The sequence below is a fragment of the Vigna radiata genome, chromosome 10 (genome assembly GCF_000741045.1).
Source record: "Vigna radiata var. radiata cultivar VC1973A chromosome 10, Vradiata_ver6, whole genome shotgun sequence".
NCBI lineage: Eukaryota > Viridiplantae > Streptophyta > Magnoliopsida > Fabales > Fabaceae > Vigna > Vigna radiata.
Window position 1 is genome coordinate 10,919,993 of NC_028360.1, and position 16,629 is coordinate 10,936,621.

At 32.6% G+C, this 16,629-nt stretch overlaps 1 protein-coding gene and 1 long non-coding RNA gene across 2 annotated transcripts; one reads left to right on the forward strand and one right to left on the reverse strand.

The window, feature by feature from the left end:
- Window positions 1-4,954: 4,954 nt before the first annotated feature.
- LOC106775848 (FACT complex subunit SPT16) lies at window positions 4,955-10,209 on the reverse strand. The gene is made up of 2 exons (XM_014663070.2): window positions 9,947-10,209; window positions 4,955-8,369 (listed from the first exon to the last, which is right to left on the reverse strand). Exon 2 carries the CDS (start codon window positions 8,354-8,356, stop codon window positions 5,150-5,152), a length of 3,207 nt encoding a protein of 1,068 aa, XP_014518556.1. The 5' UTR covers window positions 8,357-8,369; window positions 9,947-10,209; the 3' UTR covers window positions 4,955-5,149.
- A 4,955-nt stretch (window positions 10,210-15,164) lies between these two features.
- LOC111242628 lies at window positions 15,165-16,026 on the forward strand. The gene is made up of 2 exons (XR_002669929.1): window positions 15,165-15,718; window positions 15,921-16,026. It is a non-coding gene; the product is annotated as an uncharacterized LOC111242628 (long non-coding RNA).
- The last annotated feature ends 603 nt before the right edge of the window (window positions 16,027-16,629 follow it).

Here is a 16,629-nt window from a genome sequence, read left to right on the forward strand (position 1 = left end):
TTATTTAAGGGAATACATCACAAGTTCAAATCTGAGCCATATAAATGCTCCATTGATACAAAGAGAAAGAGAAAGATTATTGAGGATAGTGGGGAGGTGCAGGATATTTTTGGAATAAAAGAAATTGTGAGGAAGTGTAGAATATTTTTGAAATAAATGAAAATAGTGAGGAGGTGCAGGAACACTTCGGGTGGTGGTGAAAGGAGCAACACCCATTTTATTATTTACTTAAAAAGTTTATGAATATAAAATATGTCAATATTATTCTTAAAAAGTTACTATCTCTTTTTAAATATATTTTTTATTTATATTTCTTTTTAATGATTAAAATAGTTGTTCATTCTTTCTAAATTTGAATTCACTTTAAAGTTTGCATATAAGATTTTTAGAACAAAGATAAATCTTTATTAGTAGAAGAATATAACACATGTAGATTCTTGTTGATGAAAATATTTTATGTAAAAGTTTGACATAATCATATGGTAGAATATCTTACTGTTAAATTGTCACAATAATTATATTTTATGTAGGGATGGTAATTTTGAAGTGCATGAATGGTTATATGTTTTGAAAATATAAAGATATGAGTATGATAGTTTTGATAGATAAATTTTGATTTTTGATATTGGAAAGGTTGCTGAGAAGAATTAATTTATATTGTCAAATTGTTGGTGGATTGAAGAGTTGCTCAAGCTATTGATACAACTATATGGTTGAATTTAAAACTAGTTAATGTTTATTTTTATTTCTTTATGATAGATCTTAGATTATCAAAATAGGTTGGAATCATTTGATGATTTTTTTAACATGTTGAAAATCTAAGTGTTGGAAGTTTATTTATTTGGAAAATCAATTTGGTTAATGTTCAATAATTAAGTCAATATGAAATTTTCACTCAATCAAGTCATCTATGGCTCAAATGAAACTTTGAGTATAAGTTAACCTTATCAAATTAATTTTTACTAAAACCAGTTATTTTCGATCAAGAAGAACTAAATAATAAAAAAATAATTATTGTTCAAATTAAATATTTTCTTTGAAATGAATGTTATTTCTAAATTAAGAAAATAATTAATTTCAGAAATGAGACAAAAATAGTATATAATTATGGAATTAAATGGAGGGCAAAATAATTAAGTTTTTAAGGATGATTGAATTGTGATATTTCAAAAGTTGTGTGTACATTGTTAAGGTGAGTTTCTTCAAATTATAACTAGAGATGTTAATAACACAATAACTCAGTTTAAAAATCTACCGAATAGATTAGATTGAAGTAAGAATATTAAGACATAAACCAAACGAAATTTTTTATTCAGCTCGTTTAATTTGCTGTATAAGTGCTTCGACCGATTCCAACAGTAAAAATACATATGAATGTTTATAATAAAAAAAATAATGAAGCTATTATTATTAGAATTATAAAAGTAAATTTAAATAATTTTTATAATTTTATTATAGTTAGTGTATATTTTTTAGATAATTTTTTAATAAAAATAATTAAAACGGTTAAATAAAAGGAATGGTTAAATTAAAAAAAAAATCACTTAAAAAGTAAGATTATAAAATAATTATTTTATTTTTAAAAAATTGAAAAATGGAATTGAAAAAAAAAAGACACGTATAACCGAATCTCTTTATATAATAAAATAGATACCATATTTAAATACAAAATATTATAACAAATATACTAATCAAAATATATTTTATCAGACCATATATCTATATTATCATCTATATTCCGAATTATTATATCTAAAATAAAATTAGTTTCATTAAAATTACTTAAATTAAAATTATGTATTTTACTTTTAATTTTTAATGGGTCAAAATATGATTTCGTTTTTTATCCCAAATATAGCCAGGTAGGATAAAAATATTTAAACTTATTTAAAATAAAAACTGAACAGCAAATTAAAAAACGTGCTAAGAAAATCCTCTACAAACTTTTTAGCCTTAAATAACTTTTTTTTCTCTATTTTAGACTTAAATATTCTATAGGTTCAACATGTTTCCAAATTTCGTAATTTATGTTTAATTTAAATTTTGATTTAATATTGTCTAAATCGTAATTTATGTTTAAATAAATTGTTGATTATGTGATTATCTTGTATAATTGTTTATGTGGCAATACAACACTTAGGGTTGACAAAAAAGAACTAATTTGTACTGTATTATAGTTAACTATACTATATTATACTAAAAGAACTTATCTACTTTTACTAAAAGTTCAGTATACTATTTTATAGTTCAGTTTTTAAAAACTGAACTTACAATAGTTTTAGTACAGTTAACTATAAGAATTGTATCTACTTTTTCCTCTTCTCTATTTCCCGTTCAACTGTTTCATATTGCCAAGAAAACGTTATTTAATAATAAAATATTAATAGAAAAAATATTTCAATATTAATTTATTAGAATATAAACAAAATTCTCCATTCATCAAATAAATTAAAAGATAGAAATATGTTTATATATAAAATATATCTGTTGATAGGAAATTTTAAAGAATATTAAAAACAATTTCACTAAGACTAGGTTCAGAATGATTAATATCTTATTATTTCCTTCTAATTAATATCGTTTTAATAATATTTAAGATTGAGATTAAATTAAATTTAAAATAGAATTATATATATATATATATAAAGGAATGATTTAAGAAGATTTGATATGTCTTAACATAGAAAAAGAAGTTGGAAACAACATGAAAAAAAAAGAGAAAGGGCAAGAAAAAAAAGATTGAAAACGTTACTTAACATTTTTTTTATATTTTTTTATCAATAAAATAAAATAAATAAAAAATAAAATAATTTTCAATAATAAAAGAAATATAAATAAAATAGAAAATAATAATATTAAATAATTAAAAATTAATTTATAAGACACTTATGAATAAAATAAAATAAATATTAAAATAAATTTTAATTAAAAAGAATATGTATTGCTATACTATTTAGTTTAAAATTAGTACAATTCAGTTTAAAATTAGTATAGTTAGTAGTTCGGTTCAGTTTATATTGTAGTTTAGTACAATTTAGTATAGTTCAGTTCAGTTTGTCTGAACTGTTTTACAGATCAGTTTAGACAAATTAGTTTTTAGTTCAGTACAGATTTTAGTAGTACAATGCAGTTCAGTTCTATTTGTCCACCTGTAACAACACTACCATCCAACCACACATCCATTACATTGTGCCAGCATTCCACGCTGCAAGCTTCATTCACCCATAGTGATGCACTTCTTTGTGAGCCATCAACGTCCAAACAAGCAATGGTTTTCAACAAAACACCCACAGATCCAAATCGTGCAAACCATGTCGGACCCTCACTGCATCTCGCACCTCCATCACCAACACAGATGTGCCTCTTTCACCATAACCACCAAGAATCACGAGTAGCAACGGACCACCAAGCAACTACAATAGAACTGCAATGCTAGTTGTATCACACCCTCAAAGCCTAAATTGTACCACCCAAATTGAAACAGAAACTTGGAAATCGCAAGCACAAACTGCGGCACAACCATCACAAAAACCTTAATTTTGGGAGTGATGTTGGATTTGTGTTATGTGTGGTTTGTGATTAGGAGCTTCGAGAAGACAAATTTGCATTTTGCATTGAAAGGGGAAGTGATTCATGATTCCTCTTGGCTAGTGTTGTACTTGCAATGGTTGTAGAATTTGATACGTCATGGTGGTGGAGGAACAAAGTTGCTCAAACAGTAATTGACAACGTAGTTCAATGGCAACATCGCATGACTATGTAAGCAATTGTGTAGAATGACCACGTAAGCAACAATGTAGCAACGCATTCAAACATTATCAAAGTGTTGTAAGACATTATGAAAAAACCAAATTAAACATAAATTACGAAATTTGAAATCACAATGAATATTAGAAAAAATAATAGCACACAAAAATAAAATGTTAATTAAGAAATTATTAAAAAAATAAAAACAGTAAAAGAAATGTGTAAACAAACGCGCAGTTAAAAAATATTTTTTAATATTAATTGTTATAATAATAATAATAATAATAATAATAATAGTAATAATAATAATAGTTAATAATAATAAGATTTTTAAACTTCTATGTTTATTATTATTCTTATATTAATAAATAAAATTGTTAAGTGGTGGCATTTTAAAAGGAAGTAATTCTCAATATATTGATACTCTTGTTAATTGGCTAATGATATAAAAAAAAGTTAGAATAATGTTACATGGCAAATTATAAGCTTTTTAGGTCTCAACACTAATTTTCACAATGATAAAATCGTAGTAATTATCCGCGAGTTACCGGTTCAAATGTTTAGATTACCTTAACTAACTATTTTGTCATCTACACAATAATTGTCGCATTTTATCTATTGTTATATCTCATTTAATATCTTTTTTTTAATAATCACTCATTCATTTCCAACACACTCATTTTTTATTACCCTAATTTTTTTACTTATGCCTTTAAAGTTTATAAAATATAACAAAGTTGGTAATCACAACATAAAACTTTCCTTTTTATTTGCCAAATTAGTTTGTAGTCTTAAATAAGCCTCAATGTATTTCATTTTCATTAATTTCTCCGCAGAAATTTAACATTCATCATATGTACTCAAACTAAAAATACTCGGTATTTTAGAGAAAAGTACTGTAATCAAATATTAAAACTTTGTAAAATTATATAACCTACACTTCTTTTTTAATACTCACATAATAAGGTAAAAATGATAAAAGTTGTAGTAATTTCATAAAACCTCGTCGGTGGTTAATGTGATTGACTCAATTAATTTATCCATAACCTAACATAAAACCTTACAATATAAAGTAAGGAAAAATCTGCGAATTGTTTGGAAGTTCGGTTAAGCCTGGGTCTCTGGCAACATTCATGGTGGTTCTATAGCCTGTTGGCTTAGTGAAAGAGAGAACTAATATTTAGAAATAAATAAATAAAAGCAATCATTGAATGAAGAAAATTACGTAAACAATAAGGACATACATTGCTATCAAATGGCTGAACTAACATGGGAGAAAAATATTTAGTTACATCGATAGGACAACTCCAAAGTCCAAACACAAGATGCTACGCTAACCGCAGCAACAGCATAAAACAAACTGAACTAAACCTTAATCCGGCTAACAAGAAAACCCAAAAATCTATCTTAACTTAGCCCGCTTTGGCATGCTACTGCTTAGATTAGTACCTCTAGACTTACCAAAGCTTTTTGCCTTTCTTCTTTTTCTATCTTCTTCGCTGTCAGACTCATTTCCTTTTTCCCTGTCTGCATTGCTCGCTTCCCTCTCCAGTTCTTCCCACGTCTTTCCCTTTTCTTCCTCTGAGTCCTCGTCAGAATCCTCATCTTCGTCATCATCTTCAGACTCAACAAGTGATTCACTGTCAGAGGCTTCATCCTCGGAATCAGATTCAGGTTCCACGTCAGAAGGCTCGTAACCTTTGTCTGACTCCTCTGAGTTCTCAGACTCTGAATCAGTAGCCTCCAAATTCAGAAACTCCCAACCACCTCCTTCAATAAAGCTCTGAGGGTCATCCGTGATTGTCTTCAGGATCTGACGCCAGTTCAGATTCAGCCTGCTCTCGTAATATTTAATGTCTGTAGTGTCAAGCCATTCCTTGATTCCATCCAGTGATGTAGAAGGGATAGAATCAATCCTCAGTACATCACGCTTAAAGTCCTTAAACACTATTGTCATATCAAAATTCTTCTGCCCAAGCCCAACTCTCTCAAGATTCACAATCTCAATCTCACTAAGCGAGACAACAAGGAAAGGGGTCTCTATCAGTTCAACAAGGCAGCTTGAAGTAGGAACAATAAACACAGAAGATTTATGAGGAACCCCAGGGAAGCCAAGCTCTCTAAGAGGTTGATCAAACTCCAACTCAAGCCCATTGAATTGGGCCTGACCCCAGAGATCATTCACCCGATTCACAAAGGTTTGGAATTCTACATTTATTTTATTCTTCCTATCTCGCTCCCGTTGTTCTTCTTCAAGCTCATCCGGGTCATAGGCTGATCTCTTACCACCTCCAACATTCTGGACCATGTCCATAACCTCAACGTAAAACTGAACATCCTTGGTCTTCTTATTTCCTACCATAATATGATTGTGCAGATGGAAGTGCAGGAGCGTGATCATTTCATTCTCTGCTGGCTGGAAAAATGCATGCTTAATGTTGCCAAACATTATGTCTACACGCTCATCTTGCCTGGTGGTAGAATAACGAAATCCATTCACGTGAGCCTCTAGTGTACCAGGTATCTTCCTTCCACGCCCACCAAAAGCAGGACGGATCCAAAGATTAGACAACCGTATTGGCTTGAATCTATTATTAGCAAGTTGCAGTTTCTCCTGAGTAACAAGGGTTGCCCTCTCGGCTCTCTCAGACTCCCTTGCCACAACTTGTCGCCTGAGGGTTTTAATTGACTGCACAACCTCACTAATGTGCCTTGAATCCTTGGAGCGGAATGATGCCTCTTTCAAATATATAGATCCAGGGAACTTCATTGAGTTTGCATCATGAGGACTGAAAGGGGTCCCAGGAACATTAAAAATAATTCTGACATAGCAATTACGGTTGGTGTCCTGCTGGCTCGAAACAGTTCGAATGAAAGCGACATGAAAAGGCACCATGCTTCCATTTATAGGCAAGAGAACTGCTTCGTTCTTCTGATCAATCTGAATCATCATTTCTCTGGGAGGGGGAAGGTCATTTATGTTCTTGTAGGCCAAAAGTTCTGTTGAAGCCCTTGCAGATGAACGGCTATCTCCTGCCTCACTTCCACCACCAGCAAGCCTCCTAGCAGTTTCTTCATTTTTCTGACGAGCAAGTTCTGCTTGATGCTGCCTTCGAAGCTCCTCCTTTGAAATTTCATGATTGTCTGACCTTAGTGTTGTCTTAGTAAAGGGCTCAGCTCCCTTGGCATCCACTTTTGTGCTCGGCCTTTCCTCTTCCTCCTCATCCTCATTGAAAGAGTATGCTACATCCTTGAGTGCTTTTGAGCTTATAGAAGTCACAACTTCTGTCTTATCTTTGTTGATGATGACTGTGTCAGCAAGCAGCAGGGAGAAATGCTTGTTCTTTGACTTACTTTTCTCAATTTGTAAATTCTGAAAACCAATTGACACATTAAAGACCATGCCTTCTCTAATTATCTGTTCATTTTTTGCATTAACATTCAATCCTGATTCACGAAACTCAATGCCGATGCCTGTTCCAGCAGATTTTGTCAAATATGAAACCAAGTCTGGAGCATCCCTTTCCACGACAGAGACTGCAGCTTGGTATGCAGCACTTAACTTGTTTCCTGGCTTCATAGAACCTATGACAGCTTCATGGGCTTTTAGAAGAACCCCATATGCCCTACTTTGAAGAGGGTCTGCATCAATCAAGAAGGTCCTAGCTATGTTGGAGCAATAACTCTTGTATCGGGCTCCAACAGCACATATAATCACACTGGCGGAATCGTAGTGCAGTAACTCATCATTGCTGACAGCACTCGGTCTGAGATCAAACTCTCCACCACTCTGAAAAATTGGCGGGTAACAAATATCAACATTATCTGCCTTTAGCTTACAATTCACTTTTGAAGGTTCCAGAATAACTTTCTCAGTCTCCTCCATCAATGTTGAATGAGAGACTTTCTTCTCCTCATCGATTACATTCTCAAGTTTTGTAACCACAAAGTTTTTCATCACACTTGTTGTCAGGTAAGCAGCTCTCTTAATTGATGTGAGCTCCTCATTAGTCTTTACTGCAAATATAGAAGACAATCCATTGGCAACATCAACGAGATTAAATTTAGTATTTTTTAATTTTTCAGTCCATGTCTCAAGTAGTTTCCCTTCAGGAGCCTCTCTTGATATGTATCCAATAGTGGAAGAATCGTGATCATCAGACTTTGGCTGAGCACGGATGGCACGGAATATAGAATCCATTAGAGCAGTTCCATCATCATTTTTAGGTTTGACATGCAGAACAAGATCTGCCCCCACAGCCTCTCGGGCAGATTTTTTTACCGAATCAAGAATAGAAGCCTTCTTTTGGCTGCATAAGATATGTATCTGCTTCTTCATGAAAACCATAATTGTCTCTGGGAACTCAAATCCAAGCAGCCATAAGTTCAGAGCGGTAGATTTCAGGTACCGCAGGTCTTCCGAAGGTGGAGGACATGCAATTGCTATTGCCTCAGAAGATCCCCACAGATCTGTTTTGTGCTCGTCCCAATGTGAATAAAGTGTTTTCAATCGGGACTGAAATGCAGTCAGATCAATAGAATATCCACTTCCTGCTGCACTGAGCTTTCCATTGGATGGTTGTGTACTTCCATTTCGATGGTCTGCCATGGTTGCTTTCACTCTGGAAAAAAAAAATTAAGTCACAATAACATCAGTGAGAAGTTGGCATACAAGTACTGATGTAAAATAGTTTTCAGTTCTCTTTCAGCCAGTGGAAAAGTAAGTGCTCAAAGGAACAAGGAGTCCTAGTTATCTGGATCCCTTCCATTGCTGGCTATATCTAAAAACTCAAACAACTAAAATTTAAAAAACCAGCCAGACATGAATAAATAAACCATAAAGATGAAATAATAAATTCTAATTATACATTGAACTTTGAAGAATGTAATATAAAAATACAAGTGCCATCTGCTTTTACTGGGTTAATATCAACAAAGCAAAGAAACAAACAGCATGCAATCACTATAGACGATGAAGCAGCATAAATAAAACTAGCCACTGGAAAATATTATAAAGAATGGAAGCCAATCAAAACAAAAAGGTATAATCATGTCCCCAACATGCATACTTTTGGAAATAGCAACAAGCAGGATATTGTAGATCTAAGCACCATTTGCAACATTGGAATGTGATAGTCAAAGAATAATCAGAATACGATAGTAACAAAAGAAGTTAGAAGAAGTCTATCTAAAACAGAATCATATAGCAACTAAAGTCCAGTTATATCATGCTCACAAATAACTTATGAAAAAACATGGGAAAGATAACTCAGTTGCTTTTACAACCTGTCATTACAGCAACAGATGCAACTAGAAAGAAAAATAATCGAGCAAGATAACAGCCATATAATGAGACTCAAGCATTGTTCAATGATCACAATAAAAATTACCGAGCCTTCGTATAACATAAAAATAGAGCACAAAAACAATCTTAATCTAAATATCCGCAAACATGCACAAACCCGCAAATAAGACAGTTGAAATTAATAATAAGTAACTAAGTACAACCCATATATCCAGAAAGTTCGGGAACAACGAAAGGAGCACGCATAAAATTGTCTCAGATATAGCACGAGCAATAGCATGTCAAAGTGTACTGAAAACAAATGAAAACACATAACTTCATTGGATTCACAATTGTGTAGCTCAAACTCGGTAAAATATCTACGGGCATGTCATGTTTATTTTCATGCTACATATATGAAGCAAATCAGTAAAACAAGCGGCGGGACTAATCCCCAATATTAGGTTCAATAATGCCAAAAGTACGTCCCAGTATAATAAATAAGATATGCCTCAATATTGTACTTCTCAGATGAAAGACCAACAACATGAGCGTTAACACAAACACGTGGATTGCAAGCACTTCAAGAAAAAAATAAACCACACAACTTTTCATCAAGTATAGTTCTGCTACAGTAACAAACAATTCGAAGGATAGTTCTCCGAACAGAGATCGATAAAAAGTGCTACAACGAATCGTATTATTCATACAACTGAACGATGAAGAAATCACAAATTTCACTTATTAATCCAATAACACCTAATAATCAAAATTTTCAGTGGAAAAAAAGTAAAGCAAATCGTGCAAAGAAATGGCTACCAATTTCTACGAAGAAATCAAAACTTCGTGGTTCTAAAATTACAGTGGAAGAATGAAAAGAAAAAACATATCCAAAAAAACCGGAAAGATCATTACCTTTTCCAACACTCGACCTCTTGTCTGTGGTGAGCGAAAACTCTTCGTGTTTTTTTGTTTTTCTTCAATTTGGGAATTCAAGAAACCGAATTGGGGGCAACGAGACTATGTAGTGTCTGAATAGCATTCCAATGCGCGCGCGCACAAACATATGTATACTCTCTGCTGTGCGTTGCAAGGAAAATGAAGCATCGCCAAAGAATACAAAGGAGAAGAGAGGAAATGAAAAGGAGGGAAATTAGGGTTCATATGGGAAGAACCGGAAGGAGAGAAACAAATGTCACTAAGAAAAATATTTAAAAGATAATTTTGTATTTTATAAAATTATTAACAATTATTCTCATAATATAACCATATCAAAATAATTTTAAAATTCTGACCTAACTTTTGATTTATATTCCAAATAGGTTGGGTTAATAAAAGGTATAATTTTTTAAATATAGGTTTACTACATTCTACTTGTTTAATTAGTGAGTTAAATAAATAGAGTTGAATTAAAAATGGATTAATATGAAATATATTAATACTAATTATTTATCATTTTATTTTTTCTAAAATTAAAATATTTTTCAATAATAATATTAGTGCGTTAAAATTTATAAATAAAAAAATTATTAAAAATACTAATTTTATAAATAAAAAAATTGTTTTAGTCAAATTTTATTTTATAAAATTATCATTTTTGTAAAATTATTTTATTTATTTTTTTACATTTTCTTTTCAAGTCTATGACGATTTGTTTATCTCTTTCTAAAAACCACAATCAATTATACAAGTCTTGGTCTAAAATATAATAATATTTTTAAATCATAATTTCTATCAAAATAAATTTATATTTTATCCTTTTTCTTAGTCATAAAATAAAAAGGAGATAACTATTTTTTTAGATTAAGTGTTTCGCTTACAGTCGGTCGTCTTTTCTTACTATGCTCCGATCGTCTAACTCAAACGCTCAAGTCAGATATGTTTTATAAAAGAAGGTTATATTTAAATAGGATAGATCAAGATATATGTACCTGGACACCAATTCTATATTTATAGATCTTATGACAGCCAAGTCCATTAATTAATCATTAGTGCAATATATTTTTGGACAATCAAACCTAATAATCAATAATTAATATCGTATATTTGTAAAGCGTAAGGCGCAATCTGACCCATTAATACATGATAATTGTCCATGAATGATCATTAACTCTGATTGGTATATTTCATATAATACACTAAGGTTTACTATAAATAAGTTGGGACACTAGTAAAACACTCAAATTTATATACATTTTCAGTTATTTAAATAATGAAGTGCAAGGAGTTTTTTTAAAGAGAAACATAAGTATTTTTGAAACATTTTTTAATAAGAACATGTGAGAAGAGGCATACACTTTACAGTGAAGGTTAAAGGGTTAATGTAAATGTTTAGGGTGAAGCAAACTAACTTTTTTGGTTATATGTTTGTTGTGTTAAACTATGATTATAGAGAAGCTACATCATGCTTTCTTTTCAGTTTTGTGTATTGATGTTATTTGATGATGAAAATGTGTTTTTAGTATGAAGGTGGTGAAAGCTTCGATTTTTAAATAATTATTCTAAAATTGGAAATTTTCTTGTTAAATGATGGTTGCTAAAAGGATAATTTTCTTGAGTTCTCGTTTTCTTATTTACTTTTACTTTCTTGAGTTCTTGTTTTCTTATTTATTTTCTTTCTCTCCTGTTCGTGCTTGTGTTTGTGTAAATATAGAAAGATGTGTTAAGTTTTGTTAGGTATTTGTTGAGTTGTGTTGGTTTGAGATTTTGATTGATTGAATTTGAATAGCTCCATGTAAGCATTGTGTGAGCTCTAGTTAGAGCTAAGTTGTTTGTTAAGGCTAGACTCTTAGCATTATTTGAGGTTGTGCTCAAAGCATGCTCCTCAAGTGGGTGCTTTAAAAGGATCCTTCTTAGTGGGCAGCTCGATGGAGTGAAGGGTTCTTAGAGTGTCGAAGCTAGAGGACGAGTGTCTCTGGACAGAGAACTTTATGAACTATGCTTGCATGTGCTTGTTTGTGGAAGGTCTATGGAATGTAGCCAGAGAACATATGTCTCTAAGAAAAGAACTCTATTGACTAGTGTTTGATACTTAGTTCTTGTGTGTTAAGGTCAAAGGAGGAATGCCTCTAAACTGAGAACTCTATGAATTTGAGCGTGCATGTGAGGGCTTTAGAGTGTCGAAGCCTGAGATGGATGTCTTTGGACACAAAACTCTATTTACTAGTGTTTGATTCATGGCTCTTGAGTGTCAAGGTCAAAGGATATGAATGTCCTTAGACTGAGAAATCTATGAGTCGAGGCTTTGTTGTGTTTTAAAAATTATTGGTATATTGCTTTCAATTATCTAAATTTTTGAATGACTATTGAGACATATGAAAATGATATTGGAAAGACTCTAACTGAGAAAAACAAAATTTTGAGTTTGTCAATTTTTGACTTACATCTTTTTTCTAAGAGTCTAACTTGATGAATTTTCATATGTTTTACTTTTTTTTAAAAATGTTATTTTTAAAGATGTTATGGGATTTTAACCACTTTGTGATGTTAGCTTACCATTGCGTTTGTGACTGTGATTTCCACCTATGATGATCGTATTTTTATATGGGAACATATGATCGTATAGAGGTTAAGGAAGATGCACAATAGTGAAGGATGAGAGTTGGGTGAGGCCAACAAAGGTATGGGCACTCTTGTTTTTATTTCAATTGTTATTTTAAAATTTTGTCAAGTTGATAAAAGTATGGTGATGTAAGACATTAATTTCATTTTTATTTGAGATTTAAACATAGTGGTGAAGATTTTATTTTTAAAGTAACTATTTGAAATAAGATTATTTGGGTAGCTATGTCACCACTCAACATCATGTCAATAGGTTTTATGAAATCAGATTTTCAATTCTTGCACAATTTCTCAATTTGGCTCCTTCTATTTTTTTTTTCTTTTTCAAATCCATTTTAAAACATTCTCTTAATAATAGAAAATTGGCCAATTTTCCAAGTAGAAATATTTAATTTCATTATACTTCAAATCACACTTCAAGCTTTAAACACATTAAATTTTACAGAACTTTCAAACAACACAGCTTGAGCACATATTCGGTCCACAAATCAGTACAAAACACACTAATTCATAACTCTAATTTACATATTATAAATAAGGACGAAAAAATGGGTCAGGCATGAAAAACCACCCTATCCAAAACGGTTGCATCGAGACAAAGATTTGAACCTACCAACTCGCATCAGCCTTGCCTACCCAACCCGTCAACTTGTCAGGCCAACCAGCGAGTCAAGTCAGACTAGCCCGTTTCGTTAATAAAAAAAGTAAACATTTGTTTTTCTTGTTGTGTTGTGCATACTCATTTCTTTTCAAACTCTCATCTCATTTCTCAGTATCTCTCATCTCATTTCTCAGTATCTCTCATCTATGCAACTTTTGTCATCTCACTTCACATTACATTCAACCTTGGGAAAACAAAAGAAATTCTTCCTTCCCTCATACCACCACGAGTCTATGGATTCATTCACTCTCACAGCCAGCAACAGGAGTGAAGGATGAGCACAATGTGAGCTACCAATGCAACCACCACCAACACAATGTCATAGTCTACTTGACGCAAGAAAGAGTAATGACCACCATGAAGTTCACGAACAAGTATGTTTGATTTCTCAATTTTATAAACCCAAATTTTGCAATTTTACCATATTTTGTAGTGATTGTTTTGGGACTGAGTATGTTGAACATTTTGCGATTTTTTTATTTTCGATTTTGTGTTGATCCAATTCCATATTGTTGATTGTGTTACGCTATTTTTATTCGATTTTTTTTATTAAGGATGCTTTACTCAATGTGTCTATCAATTGGTGTTTTTTATGATGAAATTAGTCCATTTTTGTAATAGCAATTGTTATAGTTGTCGCAACCAAAAATCGCGACGGGACGACGACGATCCAAAAAAGAAAATAAATTTTGAAAAGAATTTGGAGTCGCCACCATAGTTTATTCTGGAAAACTACGGAAAAACCGTAAAATGATAAGGCAAGGTCTACAAAACCAAATTCTGGTTTCGAAAGTCGGTTACGTGTGGGGAAGTTGTTAGCACCCCCACAAAGCCTGCCCTAAGGCAGTACCTTTAACTAAATGCGCGAATTTTATGTGGTTTGCAAAATGTTTAATTTCCCCTAAAAAATAAAACTCAAAGAAAACAAAATATTTTTTTGTGTTTTTTGTGCCCGACAAGGATTGACCTTGCTCCTACGTATTCTNAGTTGGACTGAGAAATCAGGGTTACGTAGTTCTTTGCTGAAAAGTTGATTGTTTGTTTGAGAAAGGATGTTTTGGTATTTTTGTAATTTTTATGTAAGAAAAAGAAAAGGTCTTCTAGCACAAGGACGATGCGTGCGATCACACATGCGCTAGAATCCTTAAAATATATTTTTAATATTTTTATTTATAGAAAAGAAAGGGTTTTCTAGCACAAGGACGATGCGTGCGATCACACATGTGTTAGACCCCTTAAAATATATTTTTAATTTTTATTTATAGAAAAGAAAGGGTTTTCTAGCACAAGGACGATGCGTACAATCACACATGTGCCAGAACCTTTAAAAACATTTTTTGATTATTTTAAAAGGAGAAAAAGGTCTTAGCACGAGGACGATGCGTGCGATCACACACGTGCTTAAACCTTTTAAAACATTTTTTTTAATTTTAATAAAAGTATATTTAAAAAAGTAGATAAATATTTAAAATGGAAATAAAAGAGAACAAATAAATAAATAAATAAAAGATAGATAAATAAATAACAAACATAAAATAAAAAGATAAAAGATAAAATAATAAAAAATAAAATAATAAGTAGATAAATAAAAAAAAAGGGTGTGAAGGTGCTAAAATAAGAGAAGGGGTGTCTAAACCTAATTTATTTATAATGGTAGATTGGGCTTAAGCCCAAGTGCAAAAAAGGTGGTAAAAATGAAAAATAGGGGTGTACAAACCTAATTCATTTCTAAAGGCGAATTGGGTCTGAGCCTAATAGAAAAGGGTGCGGCTTAGGAGAAAACGGGGTGCGGAAAGGATTTTTATTTGATGATTTTTTTGTTGGGTTTAGGAGAAGGGTGCGGCTTAGGAGAAGACGACCGTAAGCCGCGAGCCTAAGCCGCGCCGGTGACGCTGTCCGCTACCGAAGTCGTCGCCGACTGTCGGGTTCTCTACGCCTCCTTTCTCCTTCGCGCGCGAACTCTTTCCTTCCTCCATAGAACAACGACGACTCGCACAGGGACACCACCAGCGCCACGAATCACAGCCAAAGTTGCCGCCGTTCGTCCAGTTCCCACTTCTAGGGCCATGAACAAAACCGACCACCGTTGTCTTCGTCGGAAAACGCTTACACGTCAGAGTCGCCGGCACCACCCTCATTCAAGAGTCTTTTTCCTCCGATGCCAAACATTTCCAGCAACATCATCGCCGGTGTCAAGGGCGAAAACACCTTTCCTTCTCTTTTTCTCATTTCCTTTTCAATATTGTTCATTTGAATGTTGTTCTGTTGATGGAAGTTTCTTCCATTGGGATATTTTGGGTTAAATCTGATGGGATTTTGTTTTACAGGTCATAGAGGACATTGAGCATGGAGCTCGAGATGTCAATCTAGAGGGAAGGCGTTGGGTGTAACGACTGGGTGTAACGGTTGTTCAAAGGATAGAGCTTAGAATCTGGGTTTTGGTTTGTTCAATCTGCTTGATGGAGGTAGAAGATGGTGTAGCGTTTCCTATTCTGATATATGCTGATATGAAAAATTATTTATGTTTGTCTTTTATTTACATGCCTTTCTGGACATTTCTGGATGTGAGCAAAGAGGGTATTTGGGTCTTGCTGTTGGGGATATATGCCTATGCCTATGTTTCAATGTATATGTTTCAATGTAGTTTATAAGTGATGAAATTTGCAGGCCTTGAAACAACCATATACAAGCAAACGAGCACAACCATATACATGTATTATTCATTCATATCTGATTCATTAAACAGATGCCTTCACATACGATCAAGTTCAGAGACTATGACTTACCTCCGCCGCTTTAAACGAACCAGTAAAAGTAAATGGCTTTCTTCTCCTTTGACCGTGAGGTCCGCTCCTCTTGTGCTCTCTGTACTGTTTTTCTTTTTTTTCTTCAATGTGTATATCCTTTGATCGTCTTTTCTTTCTTTTCGTTGTGATAGTGTATCCTTGCTTCTTGGTCTCCTCCTCCTTGTATCCCCCTCTATTGTACCATTTCATGCCGTTTCATAGGGTATCCTCTGTCGCAGGATTTTCTTTGTCTTTTTCTTGTTTCATGTTTCCACTTTTCAGTTGGTATACGCTTGTTTAAAATTCTTTCCATTTCAATGCATGGCTGCTGCTACTGCCTAAGAATTTCCAGCAAGAAACAAATACCTTTTTTCACTCAGCTACCGTGGAAACACATTCTAAGCATTCACTGGATAGCACTGCATAGCCGAGCACTGCAACTGTTGCTTCAGGACTAGGAAACAGAGTTGACTCTCTCTTTTTTTATTATTATTATTATTTTTTTTTTATCTTTCCTTCTCTTTTTCTTTCTTTATATTTTTTAGAGTACAAATATTTATATATATTAGTAACCCGAAAAAAGAAAAAAA